Consider the following 15,402-nt stretch of genomic DNA (forward strand, 5'->3'; position numbering starts at 1 on the left):
TTGTCAATTAAAAGAGTATATTAACAAGGAACTCAAATATGTTAGACATAAAACTAACATTGACGTACTTCCAATTTCTCTATAATGCCTAGAACCATAAGAATGTGGTGTACTATTGGAATAGAATTGCAAAAAAGTCTAACTATTAGATTAGTACACATAAAATTCGGGTTCCTCCAAATGTACTCAAAATAGTACAATAATAATACTCAATTTAAAATAGAAAATAGAACTTCAATGTAGAATTGTAGTAAATTCTTGAAGAAGCTTAATTAATTAATCATATTAAAAGAAAATAAATCTAACTAGACATTGCAACGTATGAATGTAAAAGGGACACTTATTCGCATGGTGCAGGGCGGCTCTTCATTAATGAGAGAAATTATGAAAAACCAATAATCGGGGGTGAGAGGGAATCAGAAAGGATATCATTAGCCAAGACGAGAGTAAGATTATGCTGTTTCTTTAATTTTATCCAGGATTAATCGTGCTTACCTCCAGCGGGATGACTGGTTTGAGGGTAAGAGAGGAACCACCGGGGATCGGACAGCGAGAGAAGGGGCTCCAGGACGCTGGCACACCGCAGAAACGGACGTGGAGGAGAGGTACTGGACGAAGCAAGCTCCAATAAGGATTATTGGTATTAGGAAAAAAAATAAGGATTTAAGGGGCGATGACTTATCTAATTTAAAATTTAAATTTGTGTTTTTCAGTTTTTTGTATCTTTTTTAAAAGTATTAGTAGGTATTAAAAGAAAAATTACAATTAAAAAAATAAGTACTTAACGATTATATTAATTTGTTATCTATATATTTATAAACAAATATATATGTTAATTTTATTCTCCGAGCTCGTTAGGTTTATTTTTTTAATTTTATAATATACGCTAATAGTTTTTGTTTAAATATATGCTTTTTATAAATTTATATTTTATTCTTCATCGTTCCTATTATGAAATTAATTTTTTTAAAAAATTAAATTAATAAAAAAATAATCTATTGTGTTATATTTTTAACACTCATTTTCAAACAAATGCCCTTTTTAGATTTATTTAATTTTTCATAATTTTTCTGTTTTTTATTTGTTTTATGTTATTTTTTATTTTTAAAATTTATTAAAGATCGATTTCTAAATTATTTAGATATAAAATTCTAATATCATATCATAATATTATTTCTTTCAAAATTTAAACTAATAAAAAAAACATAAATACTTAACGAACAAATTATTGTGTTCTGTATATATTAATTTTTTAGAAGTATTCGAGACTATTTTGGTTACATATTTGAAGTAATCTATTGTGTTCTTCTTCTCTCTTTTTTTTTTACTTTTATATTTATTAATCATGAGTAGTGTAAACTTGAGCAGATGATGAATTAAGTGAATTGATAAGAAAGGCCTATTGGCTATTTCAAGAAGCCATTCAAATCGAGCTTTTTACTTTTGCTGATTATAATATTCTGACTAGTAAAACTAAGAAATTGATAAATGTTCCACGTATTGGAGTCAATGATTCTCCAGCTTTCAAGAAAATCATTGAAGAATTATATGTGTCTTTGGAATCACCGTTCGTATATTTATAAAAAATGTTTACTATCAAATCATTAACCATTTTTAAATAACTCTATGCTCACTTAATATTTTAATTTCCCCTGCTTCATATATTATTATTATTTCATTTATGTTTATTCAGTGAGATGAAGGAGAAAGGAGGCAGACATATATCGTTGATTATATTGATTCAATCAAAATGTTTATCAAAGTTAAATAATATATTGTTAGCAATATAACTATTCTGTAGTCTTTTTCTACAAGTTAAAAATTTTGGAAAAAATAAATTTATGACATGATATCAAAACTTCATATCTAAAAGGTCTAGAATTTGATCACTGATAAATTTCAAAGTGAAAAACAGAAAGTAGATAAAAAATAAAATCAGATAAACAATAAAATAAAAATATAAACTTATGCATGCAAAACTTAAATAAATCTAATGTTAGATATATAGTAATTTGAGATTAATCTATTCCAAATTCATTATCATTTCATCGAATTCAACAGGCAAATGAATGATCACAAATAGTCACTTTGTTCAGTTCAGTCCTAATATTTCGTGAGATAAGGCAGACTAATAATAAAGAGAGCAGTCAGCAAATATCATTCTCCTCTGGAGTTTTATTGAGGTCAAAGGTTATGATGGAAGGTTGGTGTCCTTTAGAGACAACCTCATCAGAACTATCTGGCGCAACGTCATCTTCGAGCATTGAATCTTGAACTACCTCGCCAGTCTCTTCCGAAACTTCTAGAATCTTTTCCCGAGACAAACCTGACGGATACACCATAGGCAAACAAGTTATTAGAAGTCACAAATTTTCCAAAAATCAAAGCACAAAATAGCGCCATGTTATAAACTGCTGGTTTGGCTTACGTTCCCATAGTTTCGTAAGACGTCTTTCTATAAGAGTGAATTCCTCCCGAGATGCCGTTTCAAGTTCAACTTGCAGACTATTCTGATATCGTGCCTGCACAAGAACATGCCAAAATCAGCCAGACCAATCAGAAATATAGTTAAGTAATGGACATGCTTGACAAATTTGAATTGACATGGTGGTATAGATCAGAAATATAGGTCAGAAATATATACCAAGCTGTTCCTTCATTTCTTTCTTTCTTTCTTTAAATAATATCACTGAAAGTCATACTTAGGAGCGTCCAAGGAAAAGACATGGTATAATACTAGAGTGGTGATTTCTTAGTCGTCACATCAAACCAAATGATGAACTAATTAATTGGTCCTTTGAAACTAACTAACAATTTCAAAAATACAAGAGAGGCTCAATCTGTGACGTCAAATTATTTTAACTAAAAACACTAAACAAGCTTACTTTTCTTAGCGCGAATAAACAATCACAAAATAATTGTGCCTAACAAGTAACAAACATGTTTAGTAACTCAATCATGAAGTCGTCACAATCAAATGGGAAAATGATGGGAAGGAAGATGGTAAACACCTCCCCCTCAAAAGTAACCTACTTCCTCCTCCATTCTTTAATTGGATGAAGAAACAACAAATAAAAATAGATTTCTGAATTCAAGGCACACCCATAATCACGTAGACAACATGTTCAAGAGTTTGAGAATTTTTTTCTTAGGAGGAAAATAAATATACTTATCAACATACAAAAATGCATAAAGAATTATTACTGTAATCTTACAAACTATAGGGTTTTAGGATTGAGTTAACTAGTTGCACTCAATTATGAGTTGTTGTTAATAATCAATAATATGATGATGTCACCAGCATCCCCAACAGAGTCACAAGTCTTCAACCCAATTTCATTCACAACCCCATTCTTCTTCCTAACTCATCGGACAAAATTATTATAATCCCACTCACACTATTTGCTTCTCTTCTCATTCAATTACTCCCTTATTATTATTTTTATTTATTTTCCTTAAATCATACAATCACGTGTTAAAAAGATTAAAAACGGTACCTGCACCTCCTCCAGTATTTGTTGCGAAAGGCGCAGGTTCGTGCTAGTCACGAACCCGAAGCCGAATTTCTTGCGGTACTCTGGTAGGTATTGAAGCAATCCCTGCAATGTCCATTTTTTCAGACAAATGTTAGCCCCTTTCGAAGGTGCCTTTTAATTAAAGACAATAAAACATCTAGATTTGCTACGGCAGGTTGAAATAAAGCCAAGCAGCCTTTAGGCGAGCAGACACATGACAACTTACCATCCTAATATCCCCACGCGCAAAAGTAATAGCATCTGATAAGTGCCTGTGTGCTGAGAATGTGTCCAGCCATGACTGAATGGGCAACGTGTTGAACCACAAGTTTCTTGCGAATGAAATTGCGTGCTCTAGTGAAGAGAACGGGGAGGCCTCGATCATTGCATTGCAAAACAAGATGCTAGAGGCACAAAGAAAGAGGTCCATCTCTTCCAATTTCCCTGGCAAAAAAGATCATGTCAGTCAATATATAGTGTCAATTACAATCTAATAACATCTTACTTGGTTAAATAAATTGAGCCACACATATGTTTAAAAAATCACATTCTCCAGGTAAATTAATTATAAATAAATAGGAATATACATCAGGTGTAACCAAGTTCTAAGAACCTATTACATGCTAGATGCCAATATAATATTTATGCGATCTTATAACCCTCAACAGTGATATACACTACAAAAATAACGCCTATGTCCAGAATTAGTCTCCGAAGACATCTATATATAGGCAGCCTCGTCGCAGTTATCAATGGCATCAGTGGTTGGTTCCTCCAAATCGTCGTCCCGTCTCAATGACAAACCTTCGACGTCAAACTCAGCCAACCCAGTCAGAATCGGTTGGGGAGAAAATTCGAAGTTACACTGTCCTATATCTTCACCCATTTCAAACATGTCCCTTGGGTTCACATGGATTACCACACTCCATTCTTTATCAGCATCATCCTCGACATAGTACACTAGGCGAGCCTCGGATGCAAGAATATACGGTTCATCATCTTCTCGATCACCGGTATGAATTGGATGAGAGAAGTTAACCACTGTGTGTCCCAAAGAGTCCTTTTTTATACCTCTGCCAGATGTGGTGTTTGCCCAGATACATCTAAACAAGACGACTGTGAATTGACCACTGTAATTTAACTCAATGATGTCCACTAGTTTTCCGTAATACGAGACGCTACCAACGGCAACATTACTATCGCGCTTGCTTGCGTAACTCCTAGTGTCAGAAGTGACATACACCCCACTATTTTGGGTTTTCAACCCTTCCTCTCTCGATAGGGTTCTGAACTTAAATCCATTTACGTTGTATGATGTATATTGGCTAACTTGAACATTGGGCCCACATGCAAGCCACTGCAATTCGTTTGGGTGCATGCTGCTTCCCAATGTAACCTGAAAGTGAACAAATTGACTTTTCATTATATTGGGATACGAATAATATGACACCATTTATTAATATGTATGTGTATAAATGAAAAAACGTTTCACCTTACGCTTGAACCAATCGGAAAATTCTCTGTGCACAACACTGTCTATGTGAGACTCTGACCTTGTCCTACTTCGTAACTTTCTCTTTGTGATCGCCCTAAACTCACTACAAACATCACAAAAATGTCACGTCAGGTTCTCCAACCGTCCAAAATCATACGAAGTAGATACTTTCAAATGCACTTACTCAAGATATTTTTCCACGGCCAGGCAATTGACCAATACGTGACGGTGAGCTTGTAATTTTTCAGCTGGTGTGAGGGTGTAAAAAGAAGCAGCCCCGACCGCCTTTCCAACCTCTGGGAACATGGTTGCACTCTCATCAGGCATGACTTCACGCGGTCGATCGTCAACACGGGATGGTCGATTAATCCTACTCTCGACACTATCTAAGTACCTTGAACAGAATACGAGAATCTCCTCGGATAAGTATCCCTCTGCAATTGAGCCCTCTGGTTGTGATCTATTACGCACGTACTGCTTGAGACGGCATAGGTACCTTTGGGAATATAACACGTGTCATAAGCACTAATTAATGGCAAAAATTAATAATTTTGTTTGATAATTACCGTTCAATTGGGTACATCCACCGATAATGCACTGGGCCACCTAGACGCACCTCCTCGACCAGATGCACTGTCAAGTGAACCATCACTGTGAAGAAAGAAGGAGGGAAAATCGTCTCCATGCGACACAGAGTATGAACCACATGACTCTGAAGGAGAGGAAGTTGTTGAGGGTCTATAGATTTGCTGCATAATCGACGAAAAAAGGATGACAAATCCGCCAGGACAGAAGACACTTGGAGAGGCAATGCATTCCTTAACGCGATTGGAAGTAGATATTCCATTAGAATGTGACAGTCGTGGCTTTTCAGCCCCGACAACTTGCGCTGTCGTAAATCCACGCAGCGGGAAATGTTGCTAGCGTATCCATCTGGAAAGACTACGTTCTTGATAGTCCGCAGAAAGAGCTCCTTCTGTGGATTGGTCACAGTAAAGATGGCAGATGGGTACTTTCCATCTTCCCGTGGCCACAAATCATGCTTGATTCCCATCGACTGGAGGTCTCTTCGAGCTTTAATGTGGTCTTTAGACCTACCTTTCTCGTTCATTATGGTGAATACTATGTTGTCACAGACATTCTTCTCTATGTGCATGACATCAAGGTTGTGACGCAATTCATTGTTCTCCCAATATGGCAGCTCAAAGAATATACTCCTCTTCTTCCAAGGAGACTCGTCTTGCATGGGAGTTTGCTGTCCGCGTGTCCTTTTCCCCGTAACCGATTGCACCTTGCCAAATTGGACATGCACACCCTCTAACTGCCCGAGAATGTCTCTACCGGAGACTCTAATAGGCGGACCTCTATCCTCTAACTTTCCATCAAAGGAGTACCGGTCTTTTCTGTATTTGTGGCCATGATTCAGAAAGCGACGATGACCCATGAAACACCATTTCTAGCTGTGTGTAAGGCGTTTAGTTTCAGCATCCAAATTGCACGCAGGACAAGCTCTCCCACCGTACGTGTTCCACCCAGATAAGTTCCCCAAGCCTGGAAAATCACTGATTGTCCACATCAACGCAGCTTGCATCTTGAAGGTTTTTTTCTCGACTGCATCATAAGTTTCAACACCCCTCCATAATTGCTTCAACTCGTTGATTAACGGCTCTAGGTAGACGTCTATGTCATTTTCAGGCATTTTAGGACCAGCAATAATCATAGAGAGGATGAACGAAGTGGGTTTCATGCGAATCCAGGGCGGCATGTTATACGGGATAAGAACCACTGGCCAAATTGAGTACTTCGAGCTCATGTTCCCAAAAGGGTTAAAGCCATCGCTGGCTAATGCTAGGCGAACACTACGCGGATCACGAGAGAAGTCGGGATATCGTACGTCAAATGACTTCCATGCCTCGGCGTCCCTTGGATGCCTATACATACCATCAGAGTTAGGACCTCTCTTATGCCACAGCATGTCAACGGCTGTCTTACTAGACATATATAACCTCTGCAATCGTGGAATAAGGGGGAAGTAACGAAGAATCTTCGCCGCTTGTGGTTTGCCGTTCTTCTTGACAACCATTTTGATCCTCACCCTAGAGTTCTTCTTAGTCTTATGCTTCCATCTCGATGTCCCACACTGCTTGCATTTGGTCAGCTCTTGGTCGTTGCCCTGGTATAGCATGCAGTCATTTGGACATGCATCTATCTTCTTGTACTCGAGACCGAGTCTTCTTATGACTTTTTTGGCATCGTGCACAGTGGATGGAATCCGGGCATGCTCAAACGCATCCGCGAGCAACTCCAATATCATTCCGAAGGCCTTATCGCTCACTCCGCACATGGACTTAATGTGATAGAGCCTCACCAAGAAAGATAACTTAGAGAACTTTGAACATCCTGGGTATAACTCCTGCTCCCCGTCTTCGAGTAGGCACTGAAAGTTGCGGGACTCTCGACTAGGTTCATTGTATAAGTTAGGCAACTCATCCATAGCGCCGCCGTCCGGTTCATTCTCCGAGCCTTCTTCGGGACCGGGAAGTCCTGAGAAGTTGAATGCATCGTGGACCATATCAAGAATCGGGGCGTTAAAATGTTGTTCAGATTGATCTTCTTGTCCGTCGGAAGAGGGCTCGACCCCGCGTCTCTCACCGTGATGGATCCAAAATGTGTAAGTAGACGGGAAAGGGTTGATCACCAAGTGATCGAACGCATCCTCTCTATTTTGTAAGAGGCGGAAACCACACTTCGGACATGGACAACGTATCATCCCATCAGATGATGCATTGGCAAATGCAAAATCTAGGAATCTGGTCAAACCGTCCCTATATTCTGCACCAACTCGTGATTTTGAAATCCAGCTCTTATCGATATCTAGTTTATTGAGAAAATTGGAACGACGACAAATCGAAAAATAAAGTCGGACCACGAGAAAAAAGTAAGTAATTAACACTTGATATAGAATTGGCGATTGATTGTTAAACCGAATAATAAAACCTTTAATTACTAGCATACAGGATAATACACAGGCACCAGAAATGTAGGAGAAATTTGCTTACTCATTGAAAAATGCTGCACTTTCAAAAAAAAAATACTGGAAGAAAGAAACTCTGGGTCCGATGCCAAATATTTGAAATGGAAAATAAAATTCCTTCCTTAAAAAAGAAAAAGAGGAATATTATATTAATATGAGAAATAAAAAAATGAGAAATTAGTATAGCATTAAAATATACTGTATGAGTTGGTGAAGGCACTAATATAAAAATGGAAAGGGGTAAGTCAAAATGGTAAACAACCATTCATCAACCAATTGAGTTGCGTATATAATGTGGTCAACAAGACAACCGCAAATGTTACTTGATCATTACTCACTCAAGTCTAATCAAGACATACACATGATTTTAATAGCTCCCCTAAATTAAAATGACATTGCAGCATCATCACATGAGTTCTAACTAAATAGCCACTCATTCTATTTTTGGTCATGAGTCTTCATCCTCTAAATTAAAACATTAAAATTATATTTGTTTTCCTATGCATCTAAAAGAACCACTAAATCACCTGGATCCTGATTCTAAGTTACCATAAAAATTAAACCCTCTTTAATATAGTAATATCTATTTCTCCATCTATAACATGATCACAAAATTATTTTTGTAAAAATATTTCCTCAACAGAGTCGCTTTTTAAGCTTTGAAGCATGAATACTGTTTTATTTGTTTTGTATTTAATATTTTTTCTAAAATAATGATCAAATTTCAGATTTTTTTTAAATATTATATTATGATACTATGTCATAAAATTATTTATTTTAAAAAATTATTTTTTAAGTAAAAATATATAAATAATTATATATCTAATAAATACAAATAACAATTATATAGTTAATGAAGTTACATATTCTTTTCAAGAGACTTGAGCTTCACAATTTACGCTAAACTTTGTTTTTTTACAGAGAAATAGAGGAAAAATAGAGTTGAGAAGAAAAAAAACTTTGAAAACCTTCTTTTATAAATTAGTGGTAATGACAACGGGAAAACCATAAAAAGGAAAAAGGTCAAAGTATGATCCAGAGTTTACAACACTGACAACGACATATGGATATTAGCATTCAAGGGTGATAACTAATAACTGACCTGCTTGTCTGCTCTTTTAGTTCTAAGTTCTTCCACAACCTCTAAAGCACGAATGTTGAGATCTGTCTTGCCTTCAAAATCTGCATCCAAAATCATTTACACGATGGAAAGATAAAAAAGACTTCAGTTTTCCTCATGGAATACACGTATCAAATAATAACATCTCATATAACCATGCATGTCAAAAGGGGGGAATATAAAAATATCAAGCGTACACAGCTGTCACAAAAAGAACCAAAACAACTCACTCAGAATAAAAAATGAATATTATTCAAAAACTGAAAACTACTTGATTTTGGCATTCAATCAAATAAGAAACAACTCTCTCAGATTGCTAGCAGCAAAAAAATATAAAATACAGTTCACGTACAAATCTGATGCAAAATAAAAAAATAAAATAAAATAGACTAAAAAGAAATGCTGAACACGAGTATACACAATTTTCACATTTAACTAAAATCAAATAACTAAGTAATTCGCTTGATATGCAAAACACAGCAAAATTGGATCAAAGCTATGCACCACAACACAGTTCAACGCAGCATCCATACGCTAACCAGCAAACTCGCAAAAGAATCTGAGTAGTACAAAATACGAATACATAATTAAAGGATGGATAGAAACGAGGGATACAACAGGCCTTTTCACATTCAACTTGTAACAACTAACAGTAATGGAAGTATGGAACCAAATCCACTATTCACTATAACACTCTCCGAGACAAACTATAGTGTCATTTTACAGATACTAATCACCCATTCAACAAAATCCTGATGCCTAGCCTAAGGGGAAAAAATGCAAAAAAAAAAATTAAAAATAATACAACAAAATCCTCCAATTCAACTAAAAACAAAATATATCAAATAAAAATATAAAAATTAATACTTAATAAATTCCCCAAAAGACTTTGTGCAAGACTTATTGGTTCTACTCTATTGATAATACCTGTCACAGCTACAGGTACAGGAATACACCCCAAGTAAATTATTTCAGAGCTCCGATATACCCGCTCGTCCGAGAACCTGATTCAATGCAAATAAATTAAGTTCAGAGAAAGTCAGAATTTAACTCCGAGAATTAGAGGAAACATTTAACAATGGTAACCAAGATATTGATAAGCTGATGAGAGATCTTGAGATTAAAACCATGGAAAATAAACATTCATAACAGATATCAAACTATCAAATATAAACCACTTTACTGCAAAATAAACTCTAGCACTAGCCAAATGTGACGAGGCCTTGGCACATGGTAAACAAAAATGAAAAAAAAAGATTAGAGACAGTCCAACCCATTTGAGAAAAAAAATGAAAAAAAGAGGTCTAGCCAAATCAAACACACTGCACAACGAATATGCATATTTTTTCTTGCAATACCTAAACCATTATTGAAATGCTGTCAACATCTTTGAAAGGACTGGTTAGTGCTTATGGGAAATGGGTTTCATCTTGAGACTAAAGATGTAGGGCTAATGGTGTTGTTATACAAGCACATATTGTAAAGATATTTGTTGTCTAACCATGGAAAGTAAAAGCCAACCAAACGCATCATATCAAAGCCTTGTGTATGCATTCATTGTCACTGTATAGTACCACTACTCAGCATGAACAAAAACACAAATTCTCCAAATGCATGTGAATACACACGTCAAAGTCACCATCACTATCTCTTTTTAATAAGATATAATCAAAGAAATGAATAATTTGTTCTTGAAAAATTGAACACAAACTACTCCTAAACATGTCCCTTTCCTTACATGGTCAATTGAGGTGTTTTACCAAGAAGTCATTTTAGATTGAACAGTTTTTGCACTTTAATTTTTATGTTCTTTCTCTATAGATTCCAAATCTACGACTCCAATAAAAATAAAACTTAAATTCAATATAGCAATCATGTAACATGCAAGAGGATCTATCCATCAACATGAAAATATACCTGCCCATTTTATAGTTACTTTCAAGCAATAATGCAGTCAAACAACAAAGTATGTGGTAAAAAGTTAAAAAAGGAAGAAAAGAAAGACAATAAGAAGTTGAACTTTTTTTGTTACATGAATCAAGCACATAACCGCAATAGCATTGCTTAGTACTACTACTTTGATATGTCTTAGCAGATATATTTTTAGCTTGAAGGTGAACCACTGGTATGTTTCCCAAGATTTGACGGCTGCGGACTAGGAGTTTGCTACAACTTTACCTCCTTATCTTTTTCATTGATGAGCTCAAAAACACAAACATGGAGTGACAAAACAAGAAATAAAATTAAAATACTTAGTACATACATATATAAACCTGCTCCAAACCAAATATAAAAGTTTGATTATGCAGAAAAGGAAAAAAAAGGTGATGCATCTCCGCGTAATTAACCTTATTTAAGAATTAAAAGCTCTTAGTTCCTGAAGTTATAATACATTACCCTAGCATTGGGCTCTACAAATATGAACATCAAACAGATCTTTTTCATTGGTGAGTTCAAAAACACATACATCTCCAACTTCGAAACATGAAGACTATTCAGAGTATGGAAAAAATTAAAGGATTGTAAAATAAATTCAGATAGACAGTGCATGGGTCTTGATACGAAAGAAAGCAATCACAGGTTCCACGCAAAGCAAGCAGGTTTTTCAGCATTTAACAAGTAAATCAACTAACTCCTAAAAACACATCAAGACTCAGGGTTCAGATATTGGGAAAAAATTCAATCTGAGTGTTAAATTGAAGAAAAATTTGGCCAAAATTAATCAACATACGTTGTTCAGACCAAAATTAATGAAGCATAAAGATTAATTGATGCTCGAATAGTTTTCTCAAGAGCCCCGAAACATAAATTGGGACGAGGGAGAGGAACTTACCACTGAGAGGGGAGTCTATTGCAATCGGCAACGCGAAGCACCGCCAAAGGGGAGAAGGCTGCCAAGAATGACACAGGGACGGATGGATTGGGATGACGCCGACGACTTCACACGCATGCACAGCAGAAGGAGAAGACTCCGACGACCCCTTCTACTTCACCTTCGTGCACGGGAGCTACACGGATGAGGGAGGAGCCTGGTGACCGGAACAACGATGGAGCGGACTCGGTTGGATCTGACAGAGGGAAGGGTAAGGACGGCGGGGAAGGAGCCTTGTTGATTGCTATACCTTGGCTCTGAATAAAGGGTTCTCGCGCCAAATACTTGAAGGTTGTGGCGCGAAATCAATTTGCTCTGGGTATTTTAGTGAGGCAAAATCCCCTTCCCCCCAATGTCATCTGCTGCGGTGAGGGCCCATTACCGCCTCCGTTCAGTTTATTTGGAGTGGGGGAGTATTCACGCAGCAGGAATCACAACAAAATAGAGCAATCTGGAGCGGTTGGGGAGAACGGCCAGCAATTTGGGCCGGCAATAAGGTTCTTAGATGCGGACCTTCAAACCGCATGACGAACGGCAGCAGCTCCCTCGAACAGCAGCGCTCTGGAAAAGGGGCTGGTGTTTTAGCGCAGCTAACACCCGGTTCTCTTGTAGTGTGTGGGTGCCGTTGGAGAGGGTAAGGGAGATGAGGGTGTGTGCGGCTGATAGTGAGAGGTGAGTGAGTGTTGTGGTGTGTATCAGGGGAGCGGGTGTGGCGGTGGCTAGTGAATATCAGGGTCAGGGTTGTTTTGGGGGGATATAGGGTTTTGATTTGAAAATTAGAGTTTTATACTTTTACGTATGAAATTTGGAATTTTGGGTTAATATGAAATATAATTAAATCACTAAAATTATTTTAAAATATTATTTATTGTGTCAAAATATTAATTAATTTGAAATCAAATATTTTAATTAAAATTATAAGGTAATATAATTAATTTTTTTATTTATAAAAATATTAGTGTTAAATTCCAAAATCTCACTCATTTAAATCAAATCATATAAAATTCTTATTATTTTACATTTGCTAAGTTTTATAATTTAAATATAGAAAATAATTTGATAATTATAAAATTAAATAAAACCTTAAATTACTTTAAACTCAATTAATCAAAATTTGTTTTAATTATCTTTAATAAAATAATTTTTGAAATTAAAGTACTTAATGAATAATTAAGTCAAAATTAGCTCTTAATAAGTTTTTCTGAAATTTTTGGGTCTTACAATAATAACATTTTATATTATTTAAATTTGATTTAATTAAATTATATGTAAATTATGATATAATCCATACTTTTATATAATACATAAAATAATGAGCAAATATAATAAAAAATCTACTAGTGGCACATATAAAATAATATGGTATATATAATTATAAGCATTACATAAAATAAGATGGGAATTTTTACTCACTCTCAGGTTCAAGGATTGAACCTTAAAAAATCACATTTTGAAGGGGATTTAAATAGATGCTTTTACAGTGATTCACACCCCGCTGGTCTATGTGTGGAGTGTGCGGATCAAGGAGGAAGTGCGGGTCAACTGCCTAAACCAAGTCCGATTCGCAACAAAACTGTCCGATTTCAACTTTTGACCGCCATTGATTGAGTTAATTGCAAGTCCGATCTTAATAATGAACCGAATCGGATAGGACATCAATTCACTGTTTTTTCAGTCAAACCGGTCCGATCCGATCTGATTCGGTTCTAATAATTATGGCAAAGTCATTTAGACTTGCATTTTTTACAAGTTTGATTTTAGAGTCAAATATCCATCTTTTACTCATTCTTAGGTTCAAGGATTGAACCTTAGAGACGCCACTTTTGAATGGGATTCAAATAGATGCTCCTACAGTGATCCACACCCCACTAGTCTACGTGTGGAGCACGCGGGTCAAGGAGGAAGTGCGGGTCATCAACTGCCTAAATTGAGTCCGATTCGTGACAAAATCATCTGGTTTTTAACTATTTGACCGCTATTGACCGAGTCAATTGCAGGTCTGGTCTTAATAATGAACCAAACCGGATAGGACATCGGTTTACTAGTTTTCTGGTCGTACTGGCTGGCCAGTCTAGTTCTGATAACTATGGCTAAGTTGTTTACACTTGCATTTTTACGAGATTGATTTTAGAGTTAAATATCCATCTATTTAAGTCAAGTAAACAAGCTAGTCCGACAAATTTAGCTCATTTTGGGTAAAATACTTAAATAAACAAAATGCATACAAATATTACCAAAATCATCCAAACCAAGAAATGGTATGTGAATCGCCCAAAGGCATTTTGTATAGAAATCGAATTAGGATAATTAGATTTACAAATTTTAGTAGTAAATTGAATTAGACTAAATAGATTTACTAGGTGAGCTTTAACTACACACAAATCGAAACAGATAATATCGATTCACACATTCATATGTTTCCAAGTAAATCTAACCAGCCTAATTCGATTTATATAGTATGGAGAACTTTATATAAATCTAGCTGTCCTGTCTCGATTTACATGCCATTGATTTATTAGGGTGATTTGTCCTACTAATAATAATAATAATAATAATAATAATAATAATAATATTATTATTATTATTATTATTATTATTATTATTATTATTATTAGGATTAGTTTTCTTCTCTGTTTTATTATTATTATTATTATTAGGATTAGTTTCCTTCTCTGTTTTCTTTTTTTCTCGTGAGTGAGAGTTAAAGGGTTGGGTGAGAGTGTGTGCAGCTGAGTGAAAGATGACTATGGATGAGTGAAAAAAGAAGTTTAATGTAAAAATTTTTATAAAATTAGAGGTAGAATAGGAATTTTTTTTTACGATATATGGTCATTTTAATCGAAATGTTTTAATTAATATGGAAGATAGATGATTTTATTGGGCGATTTTAATTTAAGTCATATAATTTAAACTGTCCATTTAAACACATAATTTGAAACGGTCAATTTAATATTAAAAATTTTGTAAGGTTATTTTTATATTCTATTATTTGAAATGTTCAAATTATATCGTTCAAATTATATTAAAATTTTTAAATTTAAATTATATATCATTTAAGTTTTGTTTATCAAAATTTTTAAATTTTTTATAATTTTATTTTTTTGAGTACTAATAGATGATTTCTAAAAAAATAATGTGATGACAGTTTTAAATTACGTGATCGATCACTACAGTTTAAATAGACAGTTTTAAATTACGCATTTAAATGGACAGTTTTAAATTATGTGACTTGAATTAAAACAGCCCATTAAAACTGCCTATCTCTCATGTTAACTGAAACCGTTACCATATTAATTTGAAACGTTTCCATATATAGAAATGAATAATGAATTATTATAAAATATTATTTATGATTATTTTAAAAGA

At 35.0% G+C, this 15,402-nt stretch overlaps 3 protein-coding genes across 3 annotated transcripts; all 3 read right to left on the reverse strand.

Moving 5' to 3' along the window:
- Positions 1–1,980: 1,980 nt before the first annotated feature.
- On the reverse strand, positions 1,981–12,728 carry LOC112784516 (uric acid degradation bifunctional protein TTL-like). The gene is made up of 7 exons (XM_025827753.3): positions 11,998–12,728; positions 10,092–10,168; positions 9,147–9,226; positions 3,742–3,959; positions 3,498–3,599; positions 2,429–2,522; positions 1,981–2,326 (listed from the first exon to the last, which is right to left on the reverse strand). The coding sequence occupies exons 4-7, from the start codon at positions 3,943–3,945 to the stop codon at positions 2,148–2,150; spliced, it is 579 nt and encodes a 192-aa protein (XP_025683538.1). The 5' UTR covers positions 3,946–3,959; positions 9,147–9,226; positions 10,092–10,168; positions 11,998–12,728; the 3' UTR covers positions 1,981–2,147.
- On the reverse strand, positions 4,237–6,454 carry LOC140183093 (uncharacterized). The gene is made up of 4 exons (XM_072231107.1): positions 5,577–6,454; positions 5,195–5,506; positions 5,008–5,113; positions 4,237–4,911 (listed from the first exon to the last, which is right to left on the reverse strand). Exons 1-4 carry the CDS (start codon positions 6,452–6,454, stop codon positions 4,237–4,239), a joined length of 1,971 nt encoding a protein of 656 aa, XP_072087208.1.
- LOC140183094 (uncharacterized) lies at positions 6,467–8,089 on the reverse strand. The gene is made up of 2 exons (XM_072231108.1): positions 8,070–8,089; positions 6,467–7,842 (listed from the first exon to the last, which is right to left on the reverse strand). Exons 1-2 carry the CDS (start codon positions 8,071–8,073, stop codon positions 6,467–6,469), a joined length of 1,380 nt encoding a protein of 459 aa, XP_072087209.1. The 5' UTR covers positions 8,074–8,089.
- Positions 12,729–15,402: the final 2,674 nt, after the last annotated feature.

Source organism: Arachis hypogaea, chromosome 20, assembly GCF_003086295.3.
Source record: "Arachis hypogaea cultivar Tifrunner chromosome 20, arahy.Tifrunner.gnm2.J5K5, whole genome shotgun sequence".
Classification (NCBI taxonomy): Eukaryota; Viridiplantae; Streptophyta; class Magnoliopsida; order Fabales; family Fabaceae; genus Arachis; species Arachis hypogaea.

Coding starts and splice junctions, on each gene's coding strand:
- LOC112784516 (XM_025827753.3), bottom strand. CDS start 3,945: ATGGACCTCTTTCTTTGTGCCTCTAGCATCTTGTTTTGCAATGCAATG. Junction 3,600..3,741: donor CGCGTGGGGATATTAGGATG/GTAAGTTGTCAT, acceptor TGGACATTGCAG/GGATTGCTTCAATACCTACC. Junction 2,327..2,428: donor TCTTACGAAACTATGGGAAC/GTAAGCCAAACC, acceptor TGTATCCGTCAG/GTTTGTCTCGGGAAAAGATT.
- LOC140183093 (XM_072231107.1), bottom strand. CDS start 6,454: ATGGGTCATCGTCGCTTTCTGAATCATGGCCACAAATACAGAAAAGAC. Junction 5,507..5,576: donor TGGATGTACCCAATTGAACG/GTAATTATCAAA, acceptor ATATTCCCAAAG/GTACCTATGCCGTCTCAAGC. Junction 5,114..5,194: donor GCCGTGGAAAAATATCTTGA/GTAAGTGCATTT, acceptor TGATGTTTGTAG/TGAGTTTAGGGCGATCACAA.